Raw genomic sequence first — 26,208 nt, forward strand, 5'->3', positions numbered from 1 at the left:
AGGTTATGACTATTGTTCCACACTGATGGGCGATGTCCACATAAACATAGCCAAAGCCAGTTAAGAACACAATCTAGTGGAGGGAGTTAGAAACATATGGAATGTGACTGAAATTACTATTTTTAATGTCATACATTGAATTAATCCTATTAATGCCTTTTGGTTGAGATAGTTTACTCAAATTGTGATACTGTTCAGGAAAAACAGAAACAGATTTCAATACTTCAGAAAATATCAGCTCTGATACTTGAAGTATTTCAGTTGTACAGCAAGATGGAATTTGCACCTCATCCTTTAACTGTACGACTGAATGCATTTTAACATGAAACAACTTCTCCAGAAATAAGCAAGATGTGCTGGGGAGGAAGAAAGGAAGGTCATACAGAAATAGGAAATTTTAATTTGTGATTTTGAATTAAGGAGAAAGGCATATGCCAGGAGCTCTGCAAAACCCCACCTTCTCCTCCGGAAAACAAATCCTAAAATTCACATTATGCTGCTGTGCCCTAGCTCAGAGCTGGTTAGACGAAAGGCTGATAGCATGATGTAAAACACACGAAGACTGAAAAATAAGTAAGATTTTGGATTCATGAAGACTTGCTTAACAACTCAACACTGAACACATTTTTAAGACATCTAAACTGCTTTTGCGAGAACACCTCCACAAGCAAGGCACTGCCACGAAGATATGGCAAAAGTCTATCGGAAAGTGTAAGTGTCTGAAAAGGCAGGAAAATGGAAACTTGACAACAGGTTTGTGTCTTGCTCACAGATGTGCAAACTTCCATTCTGAACAAGATGTCCTTAACAATAAACATTCTACTTAAATAAATGACGTACTGTTTTTGGAGCTTAATTCTGCAACAATTTCGTGCAAGTTTTGTGTTTTTTTTCCAGAATATAAAAGATTGAGGTCTTTTTTGATTTGGAAAACTGACAGCAGTCCTTGTTAGAGCAAGCTGGCTTCTGTTTTCTTCTAGGGCTACCATCAACACAATTGTTTACTAGACTGTAGTGACAGAAGCTATAAATTAAAGGAATGCAAACTCAAGGAATAACACAAAGGTAATGGGCTAGCACAGGTAAAATAAACAGTTGTTTGTCTTGAAGAATCTTTCATGCTGTTATCAAGTCACCAGAATGAAAAGCACTTGGAATTTTAGTAGGATCTGCACTTAAACTGATTCTTGTTACACTATTTATAATAACCTTCCACAAATAATTAGATTTCATTCATCAAGTTATGTCTTATCCTTCTCAGAATTACATAGAAAAGAATTTATAATTTGGATACGTCAGTTTTAATCCTTTGCTTATCTGAAAGGCATTCACAATCCTTCATTATGGAATTGGAGAAAAAAGGACATTTACTGAATTTTCAAATCACTCTCATTATTCTAAATGTCCCTCACTGATCTTAAAGTCTGATCATATTAATTCCAATTTCAGATGATTCTGATGACAAATACCTCAATTTTAGTAGATTAATAAAATTTTGTTTCTAACAGAATAAGAACAGACTAGGTAGAAAGACTACAAATTACTTAAGATCCCTTAAATCCCAGTTATTTCACAGTCTGAACTGAGTTGTACGTGAAGCTATTAGCATATTCCTTAGATTCTTATAGTTTTCTAAGAGAAAGACTGAGAAATCCTGGGGCAATTCTCTACATGTAAACCCTAAAACTTCCATATCAGAAAGCTACACTTCTTATTTGGAGACTTCTTCAAGTAGACAATGATCCCCAAATGTTGTCTTAGCATCCAATTCCTTCTAGGAGCCAGATACTTATAAAGAACCCTCGTCTGGCATAACATTAATGACTGAAATTTGAAACCCTGCATTGCTTGACTGGCTTGCTGAATGAAACTGAACTACTTGCTATATAACATAACACTCAATAATCAAGAGCATTTTGTGATTGGTCCCCAGGGAAAACATCTGAAACTAGTATTGCTTTCAAAGAGCCAAGCAGTTTATGTTGATTCCATGTAAACTAATGACTTCAAAGATGGAAAAAATTCCCATCAAAAAGAATTACTCCAGTCAAGGAAGTTTTCATTTACCTCAAAACAGGAAAAGAAAATAACAGTAGGAAAGAAAAGAGGCTTTTTGTTTTGTTTCAGAAAGACCTGTGTAGCTTCTGTGAAGACACAGAGGGAGAATGACAACGATGATTCCGCCGAGATGTAAAGATAAAAAATCCTGTGATAATGAAGTTACCAAACAGAAGGATTTTCCTGGATCCTGTGGAATTCTTTGCTTACTGGGGCCAGAAATTTTCAGGACTGATTTTTCCAGGGTAGGCTTTAGCCTTGCCAGGGTGATCAAAAAGAAATTAAGAAATTCAGTGCTAGAAAGCCTGTATTTTTGATCTAGCTATTTGTAAAAAACAGCCAGTGAAGAAGGTAACTTCCATGGGAAGGGGCTCATGAAGGCATGTTCCCAAGAGTAAAATAAAAACCTAAAACCAACAGAAAGGATATGCTTATTGCAGAGGAACAATATGCTGTGCAGGTCAGGAAGACAACCATTTATGCTGTGAACTAGGATATAGTTTATAATGATTTACTTGTGTTCCTTGATTGTTGATGTCCACAAAATCACTCCATTCATTTACTAATTCATCAGATGACATCACTTTCAGAAGAATGCTGGGTAACAAATCCCTTGTTTTGCAATCTGGATAGCTGGAGACTTGATGGTAGAGCTCATGATGAACTGAGCATTCAGCTGGAATCTTTCTACAATAAACTTCAAACTTCGGTGTATCTGAAATTTTAAAAAATATTTAAGATTAGGGCTTTCTAAAACCATATTAAATCAAAACCCACCTATGCTTATGCAAGCTAGGAAGTTTCTGCCTGAAATAAATAAATAAATACTAATAAGTAAAACCATTACTTTTTTATTGGTTGGAATTCTGTGTGCTTGTATTTTTTTCCTTTTCCTTTTTTATGTCATTAAGATTTACATGAAAATGTACCACTGATCATTACATTAACACACTGCAACTGGAATTTTGTCGGTATGTTCTGTGTTACATTTGCAAATCTGAGGACATTTAAATGTTCCACGGGATTGAACTGATGTCAACAAAACTCCACTGCCTACTAGTTTCCCACAGTCAAGTCACCTTGACAGCTGGAACCAGGGAGACCTAAAAGCCTGGAGCCATGTTAAGTTCATACTCCTGACCCCACCATTAGCTCCAAGTAGTTTCCAGGCTTCAGTATCTTCCAGAGTCTCTCACTTTGAGATAAAACTTTATGAGGGCATTGAGTTCTTGTTGTAACCAAAAGATATACTGAATACAACTTTGTGGTGGAAATACAGTAAAATAATTTATACTACAACAGTGGACTGTTTCTCATTTCTAATAACCGCATACTACCTACCTTTGAAGTTCTCTTTTACAAGCAGTGGAACAGAGCACCTATTGTGGATAATTATACGAGGACTAGGATCTTCTGTAAGTGTTAGGTACGTCACGCCAAGATGCTCTTGATAAGTCAGTGCTATAGCTCTAAAACAGAAGCAGATATATTGGATTATGCATGTTTTCGATGAAATCTTTATGTATTATTACTCTGGGTGATTAAAAACAATCAAAACTAGCATTTGTAAGATTCTTTATGACCAAGTTCCAATTCCACAGATATTTATATACATTCAAGGCAAGTAGTATCTCCACTGAGAATTACATTTAAACAGAAGAACACGTGGAAATAGCATGAAAAACAACATTAGAGACGAAATCACTTCATAGAGACAACTCGTGAGTTAAACTGCGCACGTGTGTTTGCAAGATGAGGGCCCTAGCCAGCAGAGATTTATATTAAATTAAAAACATGAGATTGTAGGCCCAAATTTTCAACATAAATCTTTAAATTTTTCCAGAAGAATTTGCACGCATACTTCTCTGATACACATGAAAGATATTTTTAACAAATACATAAATCTGTAACTGACTGCTCCCCTGGAACGACCCACAGTGCTATCACCCTTTCAAATGTTAATGCTATGGATCATCAAGACATAAATTTTCAAAATGAAAATGAATTAATTTAGTTCTACTCATTAGCTACAAAAAATTTCTTCACCTGTAAACACAAATTCTTTTCTTTCTTGTGCAGATTTATTGGCTATTTCTAAAACACTTTACCTCACAATGATTTTAAAAATCCAAACAGTTTGAATATTTGATTAGAAACATGAGATCCTCTATGCCTGACTCAGAACTATAAGGAATTCTTTCCTTGTTCTTCCTAGTGTTTTTTTTGTTTTTTTTTTTAAATTTAAAGTCCGTGTGAGAATGTTTAGTACTCACAATGACACCTCTTAGACTCTGCAGAGGAACTGTATGAGGTTTTGAATGATATCAAGCACTTCAGGCAAGAGAAAGATCATATGGCTGGTAGTATAGACTGATGCTGCTTCTCTAATTTCAGCAGATTGTTTCTTATTTATACCAGTATAAGCATGAGTAGATTCAGATATCAGGTTTGAGAACTGAAGTTGGGCATCTGACAAGTCACTGTCAAGTTAATTTTAACATTGTCAAGTTAATTTTAACTTGTTTGTAAGTGGAATGCATATTTGGATATTTCAGGCTTTAAAACTTGGAAATTTTCTTGTTGTAGTGTCACAAAAGTTTCATCTCTTGTTTGCTTTTCCCGTTCATCCTCCTATTATTCTTACTAAAATATATTTTTAGCTTTTATAGGCAAAACATAAGTTTTTGTACTGTAGTACAAAACAGTACACTGTTCTCAAACTCTTAAATTGTTACCCACAAATTAAGAAAGACCATAATCTCAAATACAAAGTTTCCGTGCTCTTATTTTGTATGCATACAAAAAAAAATAGCAGCCCATACATTATAAAAATTGTACAACTTGTACACGGTCATAACATTAAACCATTTATAATAAAAGCATAAAAACCATCAAAAGATAACAATTTATAAATTAAAGTAAGATTTGCCTTTACATATGGGAGGCATGTGTTACTCTGGCTTTTGCATTAATCTCTCAGGGTTTATTACTAGCTGAGGCTTTATAGCAACAAGCAAAGTTCATTAGTCATAACTGTCCAGCGTTCAGTACCTGGTACAAAATCCACTTTCACTACAAACCCCCGTGGGCACTGCCACGCTCTGTCGAGGAAACTCCTGTCTAATGACAGCTGGTAGGCTCCACAGCTCACAACTGTCCACGCAGCCGCCTGGACTGAAACTCAGCAGCACACGTTTTTCAGTAAGAGGTGCCCCGGAAATTAAGGGACTGGTGTCTGACATCAGGTCCCAGCAAGGCACGGCGCTCAGCGTCTCGCTGGGTGGTGCCCTGGCTGGACCGATGCTGAACACCGTACTGTCTGTCGGGTGGAAGTCCTGGAAAGAAAAAAGATGGTGGTAGCAAGACAAGCCGGCTCGTAACAGGAAGATTATTCACGTGGCTCTTGCACAGAACAGTCTCAAGTAGCCAAATGACCACAACCAAAAGTTGTACTAAGTCTATTGCACTAATAACTAATTGGGCCAAATTCTGTCTTCAGGTATACTATGGCAGTTAAGTGAGCAGAGTTATCTACAGTTCACTCTCAGCTGTGCAACATAACTCTACCAAAAGCAACAGTTACATCACTGTCATATAACTGTGAGAAGAAAATCCATTTATAGATATAAAACTAAGAATGGATTTTAGTCTCAACATTCTTCCAATTCCCCATACCATAAGACTGCCACAAAATGCGCTATGCACAAATGTAGATACCAACGTGGAGAAAACTAATGCAAAAGTAAAACAATACAGAAAAAGGGAACTTTAAAAATCTGTTTGTCTGCCAACTCTCTAGAAAGAGTTTGACCCTGAGAATTCTTTCCACATATTTTACTATAAATGTAATCTTCAATAAATATGTATAAATGGTTGATTAAAATATATTGACCATGCCTACATTTTGGTTCCTGTAAGCTAGTCCTTAAATATACTGTGAGATTATTAGAAAACTGATATTCACGATTTGATGCAGTTCACTGAAATACATAAACTTTGGGCACGTCTCTAGTTCTGCAGCTTCATTCAGATAACTGGAATCTTCCCCAAAGGATAACAAAAAGTTTTCAGCCTGCCAGGCCACTGTACCTCTTTTACATGCAAACTCAGTAAAAATTCTGAGAACAATTTCAACAGCTACTACGGATTATGCTGCCTATTTTACAGAAATGGCCATTAGTGCCTGAACAGATGGAGAACAGGCAGAACTAATTCTGCAATGTGCAAGAATCTCCTGCTTCGCACAGATTTCTGAATCCAGTTAATTACTGGAGTTGAGTTTACCCAGGATTCTGAATTTTAAATTAAAATGATATAAAGTACTTGATCATTGTTATGTTTAAAGAGTTCTGTTCAAGTTCTGCTATACGCAGCTGGGACCATACAAATGCAAACACCAATGTATCGGAGATGACAAGCAAAACCAGCACCCACAGTGCTTTACCTCTTCTCCTGAGTGGGGTTTGGAAATACAAAGCTGTGCCCTATAATAGATTTGATATGAAGTATCATTGATTACTGTTGTCTTATCTTCTATCTGTAGAATTTGTATACCTTGTTGAACCACAGAAGAAATGCAGAATTGGCACAACTGTAAGATAAGAAAAATTATGATGAGGTCCCACACAAAACCACAAAAGATATCAAAATATAGTGACAGAACCGCCATTTTCTTTTTGACAGTGGAACCCCTGTCTATGTTCACACACTCTGTAACTGGAGCCACGTCACATACTTTGGAAGTTGCATCTGTGAATGTTACCCAGCAAGATTGAGAATTCATTAATTCTTTTTCCAGGAGACGATGTATTATCTTGATGAGTTAGGCAGAAAGTTTTTGACAATCCTTTAAATTATACTTCATACATCGTTTATACTCTAATTTTACATGTATTAACACAAGCAGGGAGGTGCTTTTACACTGCACACATTTGATTGTTTTCATCTGCTATATGTCTCTGTTTTTAAACGATAAAGTTATAAATCATGGTAATTTTCTTCTAACCTTTTGATGACCTGGAAAAGCACCAAGTTTAATTTCAGCTTCAACAAAACCTTCTTCGTCCAATGTTACTATTTCGCCATTATCTGCATCCTTCCACTTCGGGGAGGTCACATTATGAACCAGCTGAATTGCCACCGATTTGTGCACAGTATTAGTGTTTGCCCAGTATATTCCAATCTGAAAAGCTTCCTGCAAGTGAAAAATGACTGATTATCACTTGCTGACAATTCAATATGCTTCTACTAGAGCTAAACGTAGTTTCCAGTACAAAGTCATTATCATTTCCCCCCCTTTCTCCCTCTGGTTCTTTCTATGCAGTAAAAGGATAGATGAAACCACAATGCGGATATGGGATGGACCCTCATGCAGGAATCAAGACCATAGTCTACAGTGACACATGTTAATAGGCAGACCTTTTGTTTATTAACAGATAGACATGGGTGGAAAAAAAAGATGTCAAAATACACAAGAAGTATCAGATTGTCCAGCTGGAACTGACAAGTTGCTGTATCAAACTATTTTAACTATTTCAAAAATAAAGAATATTGGGGTTGTAATAAAATAAGCACATGAATAGCTAAGCTAAGGTATGTGAGAAGATCCTTGAGCAACCTGGTCTAGTGGAGGGTGTCCCTGCCCATGGCAGGGGGGTTGGAACTAGATGGTCTTTAATGTCCCTTCCAACCCAAACCATTCTGTGATTCTATGATTCTCTCCATTACACACAAACCCTGAATTCAGGAAGGCAGGCATCTTAAAGAAGGAACCTCATCTATAATTCACCCTGTCTCATTATCAAACCTTTCTTGGTAGCATACAAGTTATGAAACAACTTGACCTCAAACCAAACACTCCTCCCAGGCTGCCAGCTTTCCTACTGTGGTCACTACACTTCTCAAGTGACAGGGAGGCACAGTAGGGGCCAAAGTCTATATTTGACCTTCATAGCAATTTACTTGGTCTGCTACATTATGCCCATGTTGTGTCCACTGGCTGGACTGGGAGGAAGTAGGGAAGGCTGCTGAATCAGATGTCATGCAGGTCTTGTCCTACAGTGTCTTACAGACAATTATTAACCATGCATCTTTAAGACACGTTGTTCTTCAAATATTGCTATCAAGCATGTCGTACTATCTGCTTGGTGGCTCAGACAGCGTGGGAAATTTCTATTGTTACTTCTAGTCCTCATTATAAGACTAACAGACATTGTGACTGGAAAGCGGGAATCATCTGGATTAACAACGGTTCTTCAGCATCAGAATGTTTAGCAGAACTGTGCCTGTTAACGTGAATGGCAGTTACCTCGAAGTTGGGAGGTATAATTACTTTCCCAGTCGGTACTTGAAGAACAATCTTCTCTCCTTCAAACAGCCAGAGATCCCACTTGGACTGATTGATAAGCAAAGCCCAAGGCAGAAGTTCTATCAGCAGAGTTTTAAGACACGGTTTCCACACCGACAGCTTCACCCGCATTGGGCTATCCCACTGGGACAGTTGTTCGTTGCTGTTCAAAAACAAGTAAACACAAAGATAAAGTAAAAGGAAATATTAATGCAAGCGTACAAATGATAAACTGTCATTTTAAGAAGTATGCAAGGCTTTCCTGCTTTTGAAATAGAAAACCAAACTCTTCTTACCTTAGTGTTCTTGAACATACTGAGATGCTGTCAGACAGACCTAGCTACATATAGGCTGTAAAGACATATTTTTAACTGCATAAGCTCAAATCTAAATTTGGTCAATTAAAGAAATGCCTTAACAAAATTACCACCATCCGTCAGAACTAAACCTGTGACTTTTGTAGTCATAAAATTTCCTGGTTTTTTTTCCAGCAACTCCTCCTACAGCAAGTCCCTGTTACTGCTGTGAAACAAACAGCCGTTGAATAAACAACAGCCTCTAGACCTGCAGTGAAGAAGGTGCAGTCACAAAAAATAGTTTCATTTTCTTCATCCTTGCTGATGCAACCTTCTCATGTAATCACTGGCTGCCCCTATGCTGACCTCAATTCTTTCCCACCTGCAACAGATTCTGCAGCTTACATACACAAATCATGTAATTACTGAAAACATCTTCAGTGTTGATCACATTTGCTCTTCTTGAACGTGATTTCAGTTTATTTGAAAAAGCAATGCAACAACCATGAAGAAGGTTTAGCAAAGAATTACCTGTCTGAATCCTTCCTATTATATGGCCACGCAGGCTGGGGAGGATTAGCGGTACCATAGAACTCGGAGAGTATTTGGTTGACGTTGCCCCCTGGATGGGATTTAGTCGCTATCTGTTTAATGAGCATGGTTGAGATGGGGACTGCACACTCTGACGGATCATCTTCCTCCCTGTCATTGACAAGACATTCAGTCACTCACACCACAAGATCAAGCATTGGTAGCACTAACATTTTCTTTGGTCAAGGTTTCCAGGCATCCTCTGCAGCAGGAACACTCTCAGGGTTTTCATGGACGAATCAAGTTACGATGCCCAACAAGTTCCTGAGCATTAACAGACATGCATGAATTTGTTATGACACTGTAATGACCTTTGTGTCTGAGACCCTAGAGACTCTTCAGTATTCTCTAAAAACATTTCAAGGTGACTTCGGTATTCATTTTTCAAAACAGAAAAACATGGACTGCTTATGAAAACAAATGCCAATGTGCTCAGGATAGTTATACCAAATTTAATATTTCCTATCACACCACTTCAGGCCACGTACGCTTGTTCTGTTGTATCTCTTCTGCATATGCTATACTCTTGGAAAAAAAATGCACCAGAAGTTAAAGTAGAAAACTTATTCCTTCTTTTCCATACAAATGAACCATTTTCAAGGAAAGCGAGTATTCTACCTGGCTTGAAATGTCAGGTGGTGCGTAAGATCAGGTTCTATATTTTGCAGTGCTTTCTCCTGTCCTTTCCCTGGAATTACTTGTGTTTCATTCAGTCCCAGACTTCTTTTCTCTAAATGTATGATAATTGGATCTGGAAGGTGGCTCCTTACAATGAAAAGAGGGCTGAAAACAATCTACAAAAAGAAAAGAATATAGCAATTTAAGGCTAATTTTATTCCAGTATTACAACTGTTGAAACAAGCTATTAATAAATCTTTAAAGTGGGTGATTCTGCCCTTAATTTGTTACATGACATGTGAGGAGTAAACATTTAGATTTCAGAGACATTAAATGTACTTACTAATCGCTGCTGCACTTGAGAGTTGGGCTCTAAAGTCAAAACTGTGCACCACACATACGTAATTGAACTCTTCGAAGATGGTACCTGTATGCACAGAGATCAGCAGCATTACATCAAAATTATTTCAGGATGAGAATGTTCAACAATTCATCATCAGAAATGGAAGTCTAAATGCAAAGTCCCCAGACAGTTATATGGAATATAGCAGTAAAAATATGTCTGGTCATACCTGAATGACAGTGCTGTGTTCTGTATGTTTAGAACTTAGACATACGTCTCGGGACCAGTCTTCATCTCCTGTAGCTTTCACACTCAGCTCGGTGAGCTCGTTGCTTTCTAGGACATATGAAGGCAACTTCTGCTTGGCTGCAAGGCAGTTGACGTGTTCTTTAACAACGGCCTGTCCATCCTGGCTAATGTAATGCTGAATCATTTTCAGTTCAATACTTTCGGAAAGGTAACTACAGACTGTCTGTCTTCCACAGATTAGGATCTAAAACACACAAACATATGCAGCTCATATATAAACAACTGTGAAAAAGAAAGGTCAAATTTGAATTACAGAGTGAAAACCTGTACATGAATAATCTCCTTAATTTAGTTTTTCCCAAGCAATGCTGAAGGCAGTGAATGGTAAAATGTTATTTTTATTGGTCAGATGTATGTGCAATTTCACAGAAACCTAGGCAGTAAAATGCTTGAAATATTGCTAAGGCAGTATCCATCCAGACTTGAGAGAAACATGTAACATATCCACTTTCGTTCCCACTGAACTCAGCAGTACGGCCCACAGCTGACATAGGTCTGGTCCCTGTACTGAGAGAGTCTCTGAGAGCTGATTCCTTTCTGAGCAGACAGTGATGTACTTCAGAAAAAAAGGTTTCTATTGACACCTCACATTCCCATCACCATCCAGTGATCCAGACCTTTTGGTATGTTTGCTGTTTTAAAACTTATCATTCCATTAATTGGCTGTACCGTATTTCTGAATTTAATAAAAGGACTTATTTAAGAAAATGACCAAATCAGCCTGAGAGTTGTTGCTGTGCATCATACATGAGTTATTTGTCATAAAACATACAACTGACTTTTTCTCAGCTGTACTGAGGAACAGCATACCACGTGTATCCTTGTTACAACCATCTTAATTCGTTCCTCATTAATGAGGAGGCAGACCATAGCTACAACCTACCAAGCAAAATCTCAGCAGGGCTTTCCGTGATGCCAGGCACTGTTCTTGTCTGATCAGCTGTATTGCTGTTGCGCAACATAAAGCGCTCTGCCATATCCATGCGCTGCACATGTTATGTCCACCACATGCTCTGGCTTCTGCCAACACAGGCAGAATGACTGCAGCCTTACTACGGATCTTTTACAAAGACTGTATGTGAAAAGTTGTTGCACAGCAGCCCGTTTTCAAATGTTAATTTGGTCATTACGTCTTTCTCTTTTAACAATACAAAGGCCCGAATTACAACCCAGAATAAGATATGAACAGTTTCTTAAAATAATTAAAAAAAAAGTATTGCTTCTCAAGAGCTTAGAAAATGCAAGAGATTGTGCAATTTAGCCCTGTCAGAACTTAAAAACCAAGTAAAGTTATGTTTACTGGAACATGTAAGTATGTGGTGGTAATTGAACTTTTAAAAGCTAAGATTCATACCAAAGTGAAAAGAAGAGTTGTAATAATATCCTGAAAATAACCCCCCAAAGACTGTTACACTTGGGTTTTTTGCAGATCTCCGTAGGAGAGAATAAATAATAAGGTGACTAATCTGTGAATAGATAACAGTTTAAATTACTCATGTTATTTTTTCCAAACTAGATCACATACTTACTTGCTTTTGCACTCCGCTGAGATGCTGAACCTTGATAATCAGTGATGCTGTTCGGCCCTTGTACTGAATGGTACGAATAAAGGTCCCTGCATTGTCCACACTGAATGGTTCAGACCACCGCCAGTTTCCCCAGCCTTCAATACAGATGTGTAACAGCTGGAAAGAAAGCAATTACTGCTTCAATACATAACTGGGAAAAAAGTGCCTTGCAGTAGGATAGGAATTCCCATGACAGAGAAATATTCTTGGTTTTAAAACTCAGCAATGCTAGGCACACCAGTTCTCGGAATGATCCACTCATTCTGTGATTTCAGATACAAAACAGAAGAATCAACACCACTGTAAGATGGCCCTGCATCATGCATTTCTAACAATTATCTGCTTTAACAGCGTATTTAGGATGGGAAAAATCAGCACACAAGTAGTCAGAAAAAAAGATTGTGTAGACCAGAGGGCATAAAACAGGAAATAAGAGATTTTCTTTATTGCCCTTGCAATCGTTCTAGAAATCCACCGTCTTTATTACCGGCAGGGTGATATGGAACACAGGTCCAGGCCAGATTTTTGGCCTTCAGAATATGACAGAAAATTACAAATACCCTTCCCTTCAAAATAAAGAAGGATGCAAACCTACTTGTATGTATACTTGTATAGCCCACATACATATGGGTGTGTTAAACATACAACTTCAGCATATTGCTGAGAGATGGGAAACATTTCATTTCTTACACAAATGTGGTGGCAAGTTCAAGCTTGACTGCACGAGAAGAAATTTAACTGCATAATTATACTCCCTGTGTGATTTATTCCGGAAAAGGAGTGGCTTTTTTCCAGTTTAACTTAAATCACTTCCAGAGCAATATAGTCTTTCATCATTTGAAGAGCCTTTCATCCATTTACCCACCATACACACTTACCTCTATCCCATGGAGATTCTTTAAGCCAGAGTAGTGAAAATTGGTACTGTTCCATGTAGGTCAATGAAGTTACATAAATTTACGCCAGCTGAAGATCTGGCTATTTAGCTCTGTATAGATCTTTTGTGGCTGTGCAAACTTAAGAATGTGAGTTATATATAAGGGATCAAAGCAATAAGCATTCTGGGTAAAATTTATTCTTTGCAGAGGGCCAACACAGAGCCTAAGCATCACTTAAGTCCCTTAAAACAGTTATATAAAGGCCTTGTGGGAATTCTCTCTTGAGGGTTGAATTTCACTCTGATTTTGGACATCTGTCATTAATTAATTTAAGTAATTGAGAACAGGATCAGGCCCAAAGTTTGATTGTTTACACGAGCAAAAATTGAAACTTGTAAATATGTTCTCCAGTGATTTATTTCCAAAGAGAGATAGCACTGACCATAGATCTGGCCAGTTGGAATTAGTGAATGGCTGGATGTTGGGGTTTTTTAAAAATTTTTTCTTCATTGTTATAAGAAACAACCACAGCAACAACTTTCAAAGATATTACAACTCAGTAGCCTGTTTGCAATTTGTGGTATCCTCGGCACAAGTTACACACAGAACAATAACATCCATTCAGTGGGTGGCTTTTGAATTTGCAAGAGTGATGACTGTTGCATTCAGATTCAAATTATTTTTTACGCTGGAAGCACAAAGGCTAATATGTGCCAGTGTGCAGATGGGCATGCATCTGGACGTGCACATGCGTGGGCACAGCTTTATATTCAAGCAAACGTTGGAGGGAAGCTGTGCGCTAGGACACTCCAACTCATAAACAAACACGTTGCTTTGATTCTTAAGTATTAGTTACAGAAAAGGAAAAACAAAACAAAACAATCCAACTGCAGTGGCTGGAATCAGTTCAGTTTCTTATAGGGGCAGCTGGGAATAAATCTCATCACATATGAGAACTAAGAGAAACAAGAAAACTGTTTACTTTGGAGGGACTGGTAGCTGGAAATGACAGCCAAATAATGAGAAAAGGTACTAAGTGGTCAGTCTCGGCTAAAGGCACACAAAATACGGTGTGTTCCAAAGAAAGATGTCATATAAATGCCATAATTGATGATTAGTAGTTGTATGTAGCTCCAACTTCAGGTTGTCTCCCACCCTGTATAAACAGCTTTGCTCATGAGTTGAACGTTCCCAAGACACATGCTGTCAGCTTTCCCCGAGCAGTCATTAGCTCCCAAATGCTGCCTTACTCATTTTGTTTGCGGCACAAGGGTTAGTCTGCATTTAACTTCACGTTTCAGAAAGTGGAAAAAAAAAAAAGAGCTATTACCACATACTGGCAACTTCTTATTTTATAAACATACTATTTGTATACTGGTAAATGCTACATACACAGGGAACAGCCTTCCTAAGTTATTTAAAGATAACTCATATAGTAGTATTAATGACATAACAATATGAGGATTGGGTACTGTGTAAGCACACTTTTGAGCCAAGAAACTGCATTCCATGGAAATGCAGAAGGAACTCTAAGTGAATCAGTTATTTAAATGTGAGATTTCTGGAAAATGTGCCTAGAAGTAATTAGCAAATGATGCAACATGATAGAGAGATATATGGCAGGAAATAAAAATTGAAGTAAATTTTAGAAAATTAAGTAATCAGTTGTTAAGGTTATTTTAGCAGAAGACATCATAATAGATGGTGTTAGATACTCAACAAGGCAGAGCTCTAACGTTATAAAATTGCCCTAATATTACAGGTTCATGGTGATTACCACGTAACTCCCTTTCATTTATCAAGATGTAAGGAAATTTTAAATACTTATTAGACACTCCACTAAAAAAAAATGTTTAAATAGTATAGCTAAGTATGGTCCATATGTTAGGAAAACAGACAAGGCATTGCAAAAAGGTACAAAACACATTCAGTGGACTTCAAAAGCATTCTAACAAACATAATCCAGACTAAATTGCCATAAGTGGTGATTTATAGCTTAGAGAGAATTTAAACCAGACTATCTATTGTATATGTGAAGATAGGCACTCATTTGTGTAACCATTTGATTTCTGCATTTTCTGCTAGGGAAACATATCAACAGATAACAGAGTTTTGTGTTTTGACTATATTTTGCTGGGGTTTGGATTCCTAATTCTATGCCATTACAGATTTCTGTTTTGAGAGGGAAAGAAATTGCCTTTGGGGAGGCAGGAAAAGATGAAGCTGCTCCTACTGCAGTGACTGGCTGGAAAAGCTACATTCTTTATCATGTCTCTTCACGGAATGTTCCTATGCACTCCTCAAAATTTACTTAGGTTTTCAGCTAGATGTGTGAGTGAAGGATACAATCCGAGTAAATCAAGCTAAGTGTCATATGACAAGGCATGAAGGCTAAAATGGGGGATTAAAAATGAGACTAAGAATGGAGCCTGTCCAGAAAAGGCAGCATTTTCCAGCTGTATAAGTAATTTAAAGCTTGTCCCTCAAAATGCTTAGTGATACAAATTTGATTTCTACTTTTTTTGTAGATCCACCAAAGTTAACTTGGTTTCACTACAGTTAGACTGTATCTGTCTTCTATGTGAAACTGGAAAATACTCTTTGGGAAGAACATGCGTTATTGCTCTCAACCCTGGGAGACTGAGGAATCAAGTGAGGACTTGGTTAACGGTGTGGAAGCAGCTGGTTATTTTAAAACAAGAGACAGTAACATAAAAGCTGTGGTGATGCAGCAGCACAGAGGGAATAGAGACCTGGAGATGGAAGCTGAATTCTAAGACCTGAAGCTAAAGCAATTTTTAATTCCACAAATAAAGGAGGATGATTGGTATTGTTTGGTCGTGTTTTCAGGATACGAGGTGGCCCTTGACCAGGATTAGGACTTAAAACAATAAAACAAGTTAGTATTTGGGAAAAGAGTGAATGAAATGTTCATTCCGCACACTCTCAGATGCAGCAGCCACCACAACAGCTTGAATTTCAGTTTGGCTTCATTTTCTCATGGGATCTGGAAGATCTGACCAGTTCTACACCATCACCCCTTGTAAGACAGAAGGCCAGTATGGAGCATGGGAGAAAGCAGCTTCCATCACCCCACGCTGGCTAGTAGCAAAAAGGACACTTGGCAGATAAACTCTGACCCTTGGGGGCTCCTGGAGGTGTTTTGAGCCCCAACACAACCTGAAAAGCAGGCTGGAACCTCGCAGGTACAAACTAGCAAGTAGTGGTTAAGGAACAGTAACCAAATGATGAGGGTTCATGTGATTCATGGATAATATAAATCCTTATCTGCCCCAGAGATTATCTAGAAAGTCGACCACATACAATATAACCATTGATTTCGTAGGCAGCACCCCAAAGGAAAGCAACAATACATTTTTCAGTACAGTGTAAAATAACATGAAACTATTTTTTTCCTGATGTTGTTCAGTAAATGACCTGGGGAGCATTATGAAAATTACAAAAGGTTGTGCAGAGAATCTCTAACATCCCTAAACAATCAACCAGGAAAATATCCCAATAATAACTGATATAGAAGTTGCAGTTTTAGGTTTGAACCCCGAGAGTACTGTATATCATCTTACACTTTATATAACCCAATACCTGAAAGAATGGTAACTTGGAAATAAATAGTAATGAGTTATAATCCTGCTGGAGATGCACCATAAATTAAAATTTGGCTTCATTTTTTTGGTAGGAGAACAAGTAGGAGGTTCTTAAAGCTATTTCCAAATTTACAACTGCCTTTAAAAATGATGTTCATAAAATTCTAGCAGAAGTTGTGCTTTGTAGGCACACTATTTAAAATACAAGAAGAAAAACCTTAAATGGGTTCTAGTGAAGGTATTACTAATATGCTAATCACTACTAATATCTATTCAAGAATTTATAAGTGTATGTTCAGAAGAACCAAAAAGCAATTCATAGAGATATTTTCCCTCAAATTCTATGTAAGTAGCAATAAAGTGTCACACAGGTTTTTTCAGGCTTATTTACTTACTTTGATAAGAAATAAACCTATTTTGTTTTAACCAGTAACTTGGCCACATTCCCATTGAAGTCACTTGTCCAGATCAACATAGGAACTGATTTTTACCCACTAACCGGCTGCTTCACGTTAAGGATGGTGAAAAGTGAAAACAGGCTGTTATTACAACACTGGGAGAAGACTCCGGAGAAAGGTTTGGGAGCTGCTACTTTAAATGCAGACTTCCCCTGTACAACATTATGTTCTGCACAGAAAACAAAATAATGAATTTAGGTCCATTATTTGCTTATTCAGAGGACTCTGCTGAAGTTTGAGCATGGGGAAAATGAATAGTAATAACTAGCACACTATAAAAGATTTTTGTTGTTTATTCACAAACAAACAATCTCTGCAGAACACATTCAGCGGACTCTCACATAAATAGCGGATTTCTACACTTGCTGTGATCCCTAGTGGGACCCTCCGACTGCCTACTGTCTTGCAAGATAGAATTCCTTAACTCTGAGTAAATTGCTAGGAAGATCTGATCTCTTCTAAATTCAGAGTTTCACCCTATGTATCACATGCTCCAGTTCTTCTCCTAAAAAGCACAGCTGTCTTGGAGACAAACATGACTTTTGACATAACAGGGGCCCATCCCACAAAGCAACTTGAAGATCAAGATAAGGAGCACAGGCTGGATCCAATAATAATGTGGGAGCCAGCGTTGCCTGTAGAGCACAGGAGTGATGTAGCTTCTCTTCCCTTTTAATGATATCTAACAGACCTCTAACTTTCATTAAAATCTGTGAAAGGAACTCACGAGGTCTGGCAACTTTTGCTAGAATTGCTTAAATCCTCAAACATCATCAGTTTTGGATTTACCCCAACTCTGAAAGGGACTATATAGTTGGGGGGTGTCTTATCCCTAAGGAAGGTCAAAACCTCATGAAATCTGAGGAAAACATGGGGGATGGAGGGGAGTAGAAGAACAAGCATCGGACCTCAGACCTATTAGTGAAATATTAGCCAAACTAGCAAGACTTGCAGGAATCAGAGTGAAAGTTAAAAGGGAAAGGTTAGGTTCCCTGAAATGTAGAAGATCCGGACTGGGAAAAAACAAAGGAAGGAAGGAGCTTTAAGTTAAGCCAAGCAGTTGGAGGGACACTATCAACAGCTGATAAATCCAAATCCTTGGTGTGTGCTATAGCTGTTTTTGTAACATGAAAAAAGCGAACTATGTTTAATTACAGCCCATAGTAGCTTCATTAATATTAAAATTAATTCTAAAGGTAAGTAAAGCATTATATAACGATCTCCTACTACAAAAATTACTTATTTGAGGTATATATATTTGTGTTAAATAATTCAAATGGGCAATTACTGCATCTCTCACTATGCTTAATTAGCAAAAGAAAAATGGAGAATTTCATTGATGTGAATGTGAAAGAAATACAATCCTTTAAAAACTATTTATTTTCATTTAACTGAACTGCCTTGCCATACTAAAAAAACATTTTGCAGAGGTTAAATAAAGTATTTCATGGCAACCGCTGCTTCTTAGTGCCTGTGTAACAAGAAACATGAGCCAGCCAAAATGTGCAAGTTGGTTTTCTTTCCCAGTAAGAGAATGTGGTATCTAAGACCTTGTCCTAACTCATTTTATCCCCAAGAGTAAGTCAAGTAAGTCAAGTATGAACTAATGCCTGGAGGGAAGTCCCTGACTCCAGAAGTATGGATTATTTCACATTTATCTTACAATCTGCTCTCAGAGTTCTTAAAATTCACTAACTTGGCAAGTTGGGAATTATCATGAGAAATGAAATAATTTCATAACTATGAAGTCATCTAGCATTCCATGAATATGACACTTGGAGGGTTTGTCCATGCTTGGGCATTATTCTGACCTTTGGATAATAAGCTGTTAGATAGTTTTGCATGGAAACAATTAGAAAAGTGCCATAGCATAACAGGGACAAGCTGATGTCTTAATTGAGTCGTCATCTTCATTTCAAAGCTTTGTATTAATGACTGAAAAAATTTGCATGACGACATTTGTAAGAATATTTAAACAGCTTATTTTGTATGATCTAAAAAGACAAAGGATTGTGCTGTTTAGCCATTCTGAAGCATGCTGAACTCACAGCGATTTGTATTTAACATTAACCAAATGAACAAGGCTTACAGATGGATGCCGAGATTCTCTGACCTTTGTAAAGAAAACCTGCTTCTAGCTCAACAGTGTGTGGAAAGCCTGTGCTTCTATATATTTTCAGTGAAATTACCCCAGTGCTATTTTTCAGTGTCTAAATTTCCCAGCACGAGATGGCTGTTGAAAAATATTCAAAGAACAGAAATATTCTTGGAATTATTCCAAGGGCTGGGACTAGGGAGGTATAGCCCCCGTACTAGAAAAGCCTGCTGGCCAGCAACGTGGCTGAGTCAGGAGGAGTGAGCTGTTAGCTTCGCCTTCTCCTGGGACATGGGAATCCAACGTGACACTCCTGACTGTTTATCAGCCCAATTCTTCAGTGAATCTGAATCTGATCAGAGTAAAACAGAATGGGGAAATCCTTTGACATCACCAACTTTCAGCTGAAGAATAAATATCTGAAAAATGAATCCTACTGTCAACTCACCCACTCCCTAAAGTGCAATTTGCTTTTCTGCTGGACTTTTCTATCTTTCATCCTGCACATTTATTTTTCACCTTATAAGAAATTTACATAGCAGCCACAAAAATGGAATGTTTCACACTGCTCAAATCTGCATCTAAAAGGACAAACTAAAGATCAGTGTTTTAATATTTAAGATTTCCAGGTGTTGGATGGTTAATGCTATGTGTTGTGTTGGTGGTCTTTAGTGGCTCGGTCCCAGCTGACAGAAAGTATCAGTAACAAGCTGCAGTTTTAACTCTGCTACTTTTCAGTTTGCTTGAGATAATCCTCATTTTCAAAACTCTTTCCAGTTGGCACCATTACTGGAAGTACACCATTATTAGTAATACACCACAATCAGAACTACACCAGTAGAACTACCTAGAGTGATGGTCAAAAGATGATGCTCCCAACTAAGTAATTTTATATAAGTAACCAGAAAATGGATAAGACAAATTGTTAAGAGGAAAGCCTTACTTTGTTCTGGCTTTATTTATAATTACTTTAAACATTTCCTTTTTCTTTCATCTGTTTATGAAAAGGTTTAAATGGTTTTCTGGGTGGTTACTACAAAAGCAATTCATAATTGGTTATGACATATATGGGTCACATTTAGCTAGCCTTCTGCAAGCCTGGTTGTTTTTTCTCCCTCACACAACCGGAGAGAGTTATGTCAATCGTAACCCAAGCATGAGTACTGTCACCTGATGAGTGGGGGATCTTGTCTCACGATCTGACACTTGCCCAATTTCACAGAGCATAGTTACCCATTTGGGTTGCTTGCCCATGGGCTAGGGCATCACAAGCATTTTGCTTGTATGAGAAAACATGTCCTTTTTGAAAATGTGACCAGGAATGTACAGTACTCCAGTGTCTCTAAGTCTCCAAAGGTCCCCCTGTGTGCACTATTACACCAGTGCACACCATTTATAACAACTCCTCTGTCGCTGGGGTGAGACAGCCCGTTACTAGCCTGCCTTCCTCTTAACTTACAACTTGACTTCAGTGTCAACTGCCACTGTTTACTCTGGCTGAATTTGCTCTGCACAGATTACTGCGCTCATGTAAAATTCAGTAGTTCTGCATATCCACCAACTGACATATGAACCAAAACCACAGTAAATCTGCCATCTCTGCTTCCCAGTGAAACTTGGAACTTTGTCAGCAGTGAAAGTAGGCACAGCTCCTGTTTAGAACTGCCATCCAAATTTCACCTTGTTTCTCACGTGGCTAAGGCTGGTATTTTCCAGGGCTCTAGAGGAGTTAGGAACCCTCATCCAATACACTTCTCCTAGGATCTGTGAAACTTTTAGTAACTCTTCAGCACAGGACTGCTGCTCAGCAAGTGGGGTGGCACATGTCTCCAGTCTCCCACTCAGCACAAGTTGGGTATATATTAAAAAGAGAGAATAAATGGCTTTTCTGTCTCATAAACACTTTTTTTTTTTTAGATTTAAATTCCTGCCCTATCTTGAATCAAGAACAGTGCATTTTTCACCACCACTCACAGAAACCAACAACATGGTTTCATTGAAATATTTCCTGTTGATAATTTTAAAATATTTTATTTCAGTTTCAGTGTTTATTCTTAAAAAAAACCACCCGAGAAACAGAGACTGCATTATTTAAACTATATAAGTGGGGTGTTTCTGACAATTTCAAATCTTTTCTAATGCAAGCACATGCTGAGTTGAGAGATTTGTCCATTTTGACCCTGTTCTGCAAACAATTTCAGTGAACAGATGCTTCTGGTAAAAACAATTCATTAAAAAAATTCCCCAAACCTCTAATGTACATCACAGAAAACAGACACTGATCACTTAGTTATAAAAACCTGGCAAGCGATCTTCTTTTGTTTTTTTTCAGAAGCTTCAGTTTCCACAACCGCTCAGTTTTACAGAAAATGATCGTGCTCGTCCAGTTCTACCCCCCGAGTAACTTCTAAACACTTCTGGCTTTCCTCACTCTGTGTTTACCTTTTCTCCCTGATGCAGCTCCCAAAAGGACTGGAGCGTTAGGACAGTTGAGGCCGTGGGGAAAACCGAGGAATCAATGCATAGAGCCACCCGTCAGCTTTAGCGATTGCTGCGTGTGAAGGGCTGTTTCTGACGTACCTGCGGGGACTTGTGAGAGCGCCAGCTGTACTGGTGACTGTGGAGACTAGCCAGCAAAATATTTTCATCGGTATCCACCTGGCCAAACCGCAGAGTCTCCTGTGTGTCGTTACAGATCACAAAATGGCTGAAGACCAACTCCTCTGCCTCAGGGCATTGGTTCTGAAAGGAAAGGGATATGAACGCCAGTAAGCATCAGATTAATTGCAAGACATTTGGCAGCTGTCTGCCCAGTGGCGACTGTTACAGCACAGAAATGCTTCAAGATCTCATGCCATTAGCTTTGCTCTCATAGTACTCTATTCTGAAAAAAAAATAGCGTTTGGGTTGACAAAATATATCCAAGGACTTAACATATTTTACCTTGTTTCTGCAGTGCAAATCTTAAACATTTAAACTACAATAAAAACTAGATTCCCTAACTTACGTAGAAGACTTCAATGAAAATTAAATCTAGTTGGAAATGACACGTCACAGAGGGCAGGGGGACACTACAGGCTGAGCAGAGAGGCATGAAGAGGTTTCTCCATGCTTGACAACTGATCTCTCCGGCCAACAGGCTGCACTTCCTCTTCCCCAGCTGCTGCTCTGACTCTGGGTCAGCAGCAGAAGAATCCCACTCTCCCGATATCGCAACACTTCAAAAATAACTAAAGAAAAAGCAGGAGACATGGGAAGAGTATTTTCACAGCTCCATGAGGCTAGTTTGAAAAACCACCACGCAATTAGACAGTTTAATGGGAAAAATCAAAAGCTACCATGGGTTTTAAAAGTATTTTAGATCTTACAATACTTTTTCTCCTGCCTGCAGCACCCTTCCATCCCTCTCTCTCAGTTGTTCATCTGGCCGCTTGTCACTCTGTTGACACAACGAGACTATGTGATAGTCATAAAAATTACTAGAGCTACAGGTCTCAGAAGACATGAACTATAATCCCCTATATGGGAGAGGTCAAAGTGTGACTGACGATTTGATTTGGAGATCATCTCTCATACATTTCTGTCCTAGTCAATACTGGGCTGGCACCTTCCACTTACAAGCAACTGTCCAGGAAAACTCCAGGAAAGCAACATTTGGATAGTCTTCATGCAATTTAATGGGTATAACACAAAGAATTCATCTGCTTGGGCTTTTCGTTACCTCTTTTTGACCCATCTTTCCTAGCACACACTTTTGACAATGCTTTATTGTTGGTTGGTTCCCTTCTCTCCACAATACAGCCCAGCTGCTCTTCCCTCATCCTTTCTTCCCATGACGTTTTCTCTAACTTACGGGACCTCCATGGTCTTTGCGAGTTGATTCTGTTTTCCTTCCTTGCTGTCTCAGTGGACCTTTTAAACGGACACAATGAAGCTAGCACCTCCTCTGTCTATGATCATATGGGTCTCTAGTATTTTGATAACAATGTGCTTGGAAGTCTGCAGAAATTCAGAGATCAAGAGAAATATTTCCTCATAGATCCCTATGGATCCTTAGTTATCCAGGCAAAACTGTTAGGTACACCGCTTGTAGCACATTGCTGGGTGATACACGTGGAACAGATTTTCTGAAAAGTGAAGTTAGCAAGGCAAGTCCAACTTAGCATCCATGAATGAATGGATGTTCACTATCATTTTTAACTTCAGGAGAGCCTAAAGTGCACATCTACAGGCAGGTCGTGTGATTCCTTGTGCCTGTATGTCAGAATGGTTGGCTGGGAGTGTTTGTGTAAAAAATTATTCACCCTAGGAGTATTTAAACATGAGAATATTTAGATCAAAGCTTATCTCCTATTCTCACCAACTCTTCTGCATAACATCAGGTATCTTCTGTGAAACAAGAGTCAGGCAAGCATAACCAAAACCTCACTTTTTCAAAGCAGTAAAACTCATTACAGAGCAATATGCCTGCATCATGTTCAGTAGCAGGTCTGGGTATGCTGAAGGCTGACATTTACAGTGCCACTTCAGAGCGCACAGTTTATGTTGGCATTTTCTAGTGGTGGATCTATGACTTTTTACTGTCAAGCTGCCATACCCACATATCCGTAAGTCTACCACAAATATATATATTTTCCTGTTACAGCTTTGCAAAATGTTCTTTTTAAAAGGGAGGATTTACTATCCACAGAGCTCAGATAACTCCAGGGGAATTAAACAAATTTTTTACTCCAATACATCTTCTTGCTGATTACGTGGAGACTGAACACCACCACCATAAGATGATGAACTTCCTTCTTTTTACCTGACTAACCAACTAACTTAGTTTCAAGTACGTTAACACAAACTGTAGGTTTGTGTATTTACCGGAGGAAAAAGAGAATCTACCAAATTTTTGACGTGCATAGAACATCGTACTGGGGGGAATGTCATCCCACTGGGGATTATTATTAGACTTGCACACATTTTGGTGCTGATGCATGACTGCCTTTAATCACGAGTTTTAAATGCTGGATTTGATACTAGAATCCACTGCTTCAAATAGCAACGATTCTCAAGGTTAAGAAAAAGAGGTGTTTTAAGTTCAATTTTATAACAGTTCCAAATTTTAACCAAGGAAACAAAGATTTTCATAATAAGGAGTTGCTCCATGCTGCCAGGCTGAAGAGAGAGCTACTGATGCCTCAAGTCTTGATAATAACAGCTGACTAAAGGATCATCAAGGAAACTTGGGGATACTTCAGCTCAGTATGGCAGCTATGCACTGGACAGGCAGTGTTCTAGGCAACTCTTACTCTCCGTACAGAAAACACAGATCTTTCCCAGGCAGAGTTACCACTCATGCTTCTCAGTCACTGGAGAGCTGCAGCAGCTCCCTGCACCCATCACAGGTAACTTGGTTGCAAATTTGCTGCTGAAGTCTGACAGTAGAAACCTCTAGGGTAAGCAGAAAAAACCCACAAAAAAACCCAACTCAAACCAACAAAATAATCAACAAAAGGATGGAGTGAGGAAATCTTGACTGACAAAAGAGAGTGTAGAGAAACCAGACATAATAAAACCAAATAAAACTGGGCCATTTGTGTGGCAATGATGCTAAAGGGCTGAATGATGACTCCAGGAGCTGAAAACACCTAAGTGTGGATTAGGAAAAAAATTCCTTCTCTGAATTAAAACAGCAAATCAAATCAATCAGCAAATATCAACAGCCTGAATCAGATACAGTTAGGGGCAGTTCCTGGGGGACAATTTCTTGACCCCCTTTAGATCATTTTTCAGCTGTTCTTTTCTCTGAGAGAGACACTCTGGAAAGTGTCTCTCCTTTATTGGGCTTTCAAATATTTTGTGAATTCTATTCAGAGAGGGGAAAACCATCCCACATAACACTAGTCACCAGGCTTTCCCTGTCTCAGGAGTTTCTGCTCATGTCTCAGCTCACAGCTATTTCAAAGCACTTCTGGATCTGGACAAAAAATCCCACCATAAAAGCCTAGGCCTCTTTGTATGCACAAAGTTATTTTCTGTGTGCCTCACTAGCTACGGAAGATCTGTGCAAGCCTTCTCTCTTGCACATACCCACAAACTCTTATCTAGCACTTAGCTCTGTTTTTTGGACAGAAAGCCCTTAGCAATTTTCTTATCTCCCTCAAAGTTCCTTTAAGAGAAAAGAACATTTTCCTTCTAATTGTTTAAACTTTATTCTCATGGCAGTATCCTGACATTATCAGCTAGAAAGTTAAATTGAAGCTGCAGGCAAATTTTCTGTACCCTTTTCCTTTGTTCTCTGTGCTTATGGTAGAAAGATGGGGAAACTACTATGATCCCAGATGTCATTTTGACTGATCCCAGCTCATTAAGAAAACTTATGTGACTGCCAACACAGAAAGGTTAAGCACTGCACGGACCTTGAGGAAAAGAAGTTCTAATGGTTTAAAACAGGTTTAAAACAGAAGCTTTTATAACTTCTGAGTGGTTTAGGAAAACATTTCCAGTGTGAGACCACAAAGGGATAGGTTTTTTTCCCTCAGGAATAGTCAGTATCATACCTGGGGAGCGCTTTTTGCAGCTGATCCTGTGTCTCTAGATAAAGCACTAATGCTATAAAACAATTTGTGAAGGCTTAAATGCCCAAATAAAGGGACACCCCCCCCCCCCACCACCCCCATATATTCACAGAAGACATGCATTTTCTATCTCACTTGATATTCTGAATGTTATTATTAAATAATAAAACTAAATTAATAACAATCCTGAAGTTCCCTGCCCATTTATTTGATTATTAAAGCCATTACTTTAGCTTTGCATTTAGACATGCATCAGCCTGTTACTGCCTGTATTTAAACAGGGATTTCAGATTAGACAGTGAAATATGTCAAAAGGGGAAACTATTTGTAAAAAAGTGCTAATCCTCTCAGATTTTCAACATGTGACTTAGAAGTATAAAGCAAGTTGTATGCCTGGTGTTTTTTAGGCTTAATCTGCTTTCAAAATGTTCATCTTTACTTAAACAAAAAAAAACCCCAAAACCCTCTGTCCCCCTCAAA

The 26,208-nt window shown here is 38.4% G+C and overlaps 1 protein-coding gene across 1 annotated transcript in view; it reads right to left on the bottom strand.

Annotated features, from left to right (window-relative positions):
* LOC104507773 (vacuolar protein sorting-associated protein 13B-like) overlaps positions 1 to 26,208 on the bottom strand; it is a gene marked incomplete at its 5' end in the record, with an annotated part of 91,587 nt that overhangs the window by 18,350 nt on the left and 47,029 nt on the right. Inside the window, 13 exon segments of the mRNA XM_010149157.1 lie at positions 1 to 73; positions 2,574 to 2,773; positions 3,400 to 3,527; positions 5,110 to 5,393; positions 6,503 to 6,649; positions 7,064 to 7,252; positions 8,366 to 8,567; positions 9,232 to 9,402; positions 9,910 to 10,085; positions 10,253 to 10,336; positions 10,482 to 10,745; positions 12,091 to 12,246; positions 21,746 to 21,907. The exon segment at positions 1 to 73 is cut by the window's left edge and continues 14 nt beyond it. Coding sequence (XP_010147459.1) covers positions 1 to 73; positions 2,574 to 2,773; positions 3,400 to 3,527; positions 5,110 to 5,393; positions 6,503 to 6,649; positions 7,064 to 7,252; positions 8,366 to 8,567; positions 9,232 to 9,402; positions 9,910 to 10,085; positions 10,253 to 10,336; positions 10,482 to 10,745; positions 12,091 to 12,246; positions 21,746 to 21,907 — 2,236 coding nt within the window.

Source organism: Eurypyga helias, unplaced genomic scaffold (genome assembly GCF_000690775.1).
Source record: "Eurypyga helias isolate BGI_N326 unplaced genomic scaffold, ASM69077v1 scaffold36743, whole genome shotgun sequence".
Lineage (NCBI taxonomy): Eukaryota > Metazoa > Chordata > Aves > Eurypygiformes > Eurypygidae > Eurypyga > Eurypyga helias.